Here is a 3,832-nt window from a genome sequence, read left to right as displayed (position 1 = left end):
TATCAGCATCACATCACTGACAGACTCATCGCATCTTACCTCAAAAATCTACTAGTAGTATACATGCACCAAACTATTCCTAAAATATCAAGGTCAGCTTTGTCATTTTAGCACAAACTCTGTAATACTCATGAGTTTTATGTAATACTAATGACTAGTAGACTAGTTTACACGTTACAACAAGGTATCATTAACATTAGTTAACTACATAGAGTTAACATGAACTAACAATGAACAATACTTCTGCAGCATTTCTTAATGTTAATTTTTTATATTTACTAACATTTTAAAAATCGCATGAACTAACATGAACAAAGAACAATTGTTGTTTATTAACATTAAGATTAACAAAGGTTAATAAATGCTGGAAAAACATAGCACATAATTAATTCATGTTAACTAATCTAATAAGACCTTATTGTAAAGTGACAAACATTCTTTAGTTAAGTATTTAAGGTGACACTTTACAATATTCACATTAGTTAAAATGACCTAACAATGAAAAATACTTCGAAAGCATTTATTATTTTTTGCTGATGTTAATTCCAACATTTACTAATTCATTATTAAAATCAAAAATTGTTTTAATATTTAATGAACCTGAGCTAACATGAATTAACAATGAGCAACTATCATTAACAAAGATTAATAAATACGGTAACAAATGCATTGCTCATCGTTAATTAATGCATTAACTATCAACTAATGGGAGCCAATTGTAAAGTGTGACCGTATTTATTTAACAACCAAATCTGAGATGATGCTTCTAGCATTTTCTTTTTAGAAAAAAGCATATTTATTATTTTTTTCATTATTTCGTTATGAGCTAAATAAATGCTAAATACTGAAATAATGAATGAGCACTTTGAAATGCTTCTAATGGTTTTGAGGAATAAAACTTTTAGCAGCGTATTTACATTTTCTTTGTATAAATGATCTTTAAACCAGTAATTATTTTGATACTTCGTTTAAAAAATCCTGAAAATAAGCATGAAAATAAAAAGACAAATATATAATGGCTATTATAATACTATATAATGCTACAAATTTAAAATTTAATTCTCTAGTTGATTTTGCATCTAAATAATACGAGCAATTACTTAGAAGAAAACAAAAGGAAAAGACAAACACTGAGACTGTTGTAATTGTTGAGATTTAATATAAAAGAACAACTGTTTTTTATTTACAAACATCAAAATACAAATATATTTAAATAACCATTATTTTTCAAATAAAAACTACCGCTTGCTTCGTAATAAAACAAATTAGCTTCAATATCTGTTTAAAATGCTTTGAATTAAATGGCAACTACAAAGTTTATTGGCATAATTCTGCTGCTACCTGGAAAAACTAGGCATGTGAAATAATAAAGGCAACAGGATGCAGTACATTATTCAGGTAATTTATCGTGAATGTCTCTGTCAGAGGGCATCTGGACCAAGAAATGCTGGAAAAACTCCTTCACCTTTCTTTTCTCTGTGAGATCTTGCTTTGTGGGTGACCTGAGCAAAAGGCCAGCAAAGATCGGGGCTGTAAACAAGAGACAAACGAGTCAGTCAAATTGGCAAAATCAGTTCCACATCAAATTCCCTGACGTTTCCAGGTTTTCCATGACTGTAAACAACATGGAAAATCAAAACAGATGCCAACACTTTAGACTTTCTTTCATTTCTAAACCAAGTGCAGGACTAGATTTCTTAATTATGCAACTAATCTGTTTTTAATAATAACATTTTAGCAGTAGGATGATACTCAACACTTTGCATCCAGCTGCAGTATTTGCCTTCACCGAGTACCGAATGTATTTTGTGAAGAATAAACTTTTGAGTTCTGCTTTCCATTGAAACTGGCCTGTGCTCTCAAAATCTGCAGACAAAAATACACAAAAACAAGTAGTGAAAGTGCATTGTCAACCTACCTAAAATATTGACATCCAGCCGGTTGTGTGTAGAGTACTTTAACATCTCTTGAAGAAAGGCCGTCAAATAGTTAAAAACATTTTTATGGCGCTGAGGTAGCATAGAAATGATCTGTGGACATAGAAAAAGGAACGGTGTTATTGTTTTATTTTTTTACTGTGACTGCACTTCTCCAGAGCATACAAACAGCGCTAGCAGAAATGGACACTACACTGAAAGAGGCATACTGAAGACACACACCTGTCTACAGTGGATGCCGTCGGAGCAGCAGTCTAAGCACTGTGGGTAGAAGGAGAAGGGAATCACTGGTTCAGGAAGGGCATCGAGGAACAGGAGCAGGGCTTCAGCCACAGAGTGGTTACTGCCAGCTAAAGTGCTTCAGGTCAAGGGCACTCAACAGTCAAGTACAATAGAGACACTTGGGTCTACCGAGGGGTTGCACTACACATAAAGCTTATCAAATTGGCATATTAGAATGATTTTAGCATTAGCAAGGATCATGTGTCACTGAAGACTGGAGTAATGATGCTGAAAATTCAGCTTTGGATCAAAGAAATAAAATTACATTATAAATATGTATTACAACAGAAAACAGTTACTTTAAATTGTAGTAATATTTCACAATATTACTTTTCTTATTGTATTTTTGATCAAATAAATGCAACCTTGGTGAGCAGACAAGACTTAAAAAAACAAAAAACAAATTTTTTTTGCCCCTAAATTTTTGAATGCTACTAAATATCAATAAAAACGTAATTCAAAATAATTTGACTAAATATTTGAGTCTTGGTGAGCATAAGAGACCTCTTTCAAAAACACTGAAAAACCTTAATCATCCCAAACTTCTGGCTGCCGTTGTATGCTTTCCATGTACATTATTTTATATAGTCTGTTCATCTACATAGATTTTACAGGGTTTCTGCAGGATTTTTAAGCTCAAATGTAAGACTTTTTAAGACCTGCACAAATAAAATGAATACCATATTAGCGTGGTAGGGCAATGTCTATAGTGCCATATTAAACTGTAAAATCACTGTATAAAGCATAGTTTACAGTTCAGATACAAGTTTTCACAAAAACAAAAAGTTTTATAAAACGATATTTCAGCCTTTAAACCATTTTTAAGAAAGTGGATGAGTCAAACTTTTATGACAATTAATTATTATATTAATTTAAACAATTATTATCAATAAATTATTATATCAATTAAATAACATAAATAAGGGGTGTGCGATATTGACAAAAAATTATATCTCTAATAATTTTCTGGGATTTTATCGACAACGATAATTAGACAATATTTTGCTGAGTGTGTTATTGTGCTGATATCTTATCTCTAATTGTGCTGACAGCTGACTCCTGAATTTTTTGATATTCTTCATATTCTGTGTGGTCAGTTCAAAGCAGTGATAGAAATGAATCATTTCCAACAAGTTTTATAGGCATTTGTACCTTTAAGCCATTTTTTCTAAAAGTGTGCACCATTTTTTGAGTCAAACTCTTGCATTTGGGCTGTTACCAAGCAAATTAAATCAGTATCAACAAAATTGATCTTTGCAATGCAAAGGAAACACAGAAGCTGCATTAGAAGTGCATTTAGATGAATTTACACACCGTTTAATGCAGCTCTGAGGGACATGGAATATTTTAACCCGCAGTTACAAATGCATAAATAATGTTTTGATATTTTAAACATAATATATTGAAAACTGATGTTTGAAATTATTAAAAAATTAAAAGGTACCTTAAATGTGAAATTAAAACTGCCAGTAGGTGGCAGCAAGTCACTGTTAAGTGAGTCATTGCGATTGAACCGAATCATTTAAACGGTTGATTCATTCAGGAACGAAACACCATAGACATAATACATATATTATAAATATATAATAAATACCATATTGGTGCGGGCAAAT

General features: G+C 31.4%; 1 protein-coding gene across 5 annotated transcripts in view; it reads right to left on the bottom strand.

Moving 5' to 3' along the window:
- Positions 1-1,137: 1,137 nt before the first annotated feature.
- inpp5b (inositol polyphosphate-5-phosphatase B) overlaps positions 1,138-3,832 on the bottom strand; it is a 52,368-nt gene continuing 49,673 nt past the window's right edge. For 4 of the 5 annotated variants that reach the window (XM_058746111.1, XM_058746106.1, XM_058746107.1 and 1 more), the window contains 3 exons: positions 2,160-2,287; positions 1,919-2,030; positions 1,138-1,530 (listed from right to left, as the gene is read on the bottom strand). In XM_058746111.1, the coding sequence (XP_058602094.1) occupies positions 1,391-1,530; positions 1,919-2,030; positions 2,160-2,287 (380 nt within the window). In that variant the 3' untranslated portion in view covers positions 1,138-1,390. Of the gene's footprint in view, positions 1,531-1,918; positions 2,031-2,159; positions 2,288-3,832 lie in introns of those variants that run through there. The other variant, XM_058746109.1, reaches the window with a different exon arrangement.

Source organism: Onychostoma macrolepis, chromosome 16 (genome assembly GCF_012432095.1).
Source record: "Onychostoma macrolepis isolate SWU-2019 chromosome 16, ASM1243209v1, whole genome shotgun sequence".
NCBI lineage: Eukaryota > Metazoa > Chordata > Actinopteri > Cypriniformes > Cyprinidae > Onychostoma > Onychostoma macrolepis.
The sequence above is the reverse complement of the archived record's forward strand: the minus strand, read 5'-3'. Positions and strand labels throughout refer to the sequence as shown.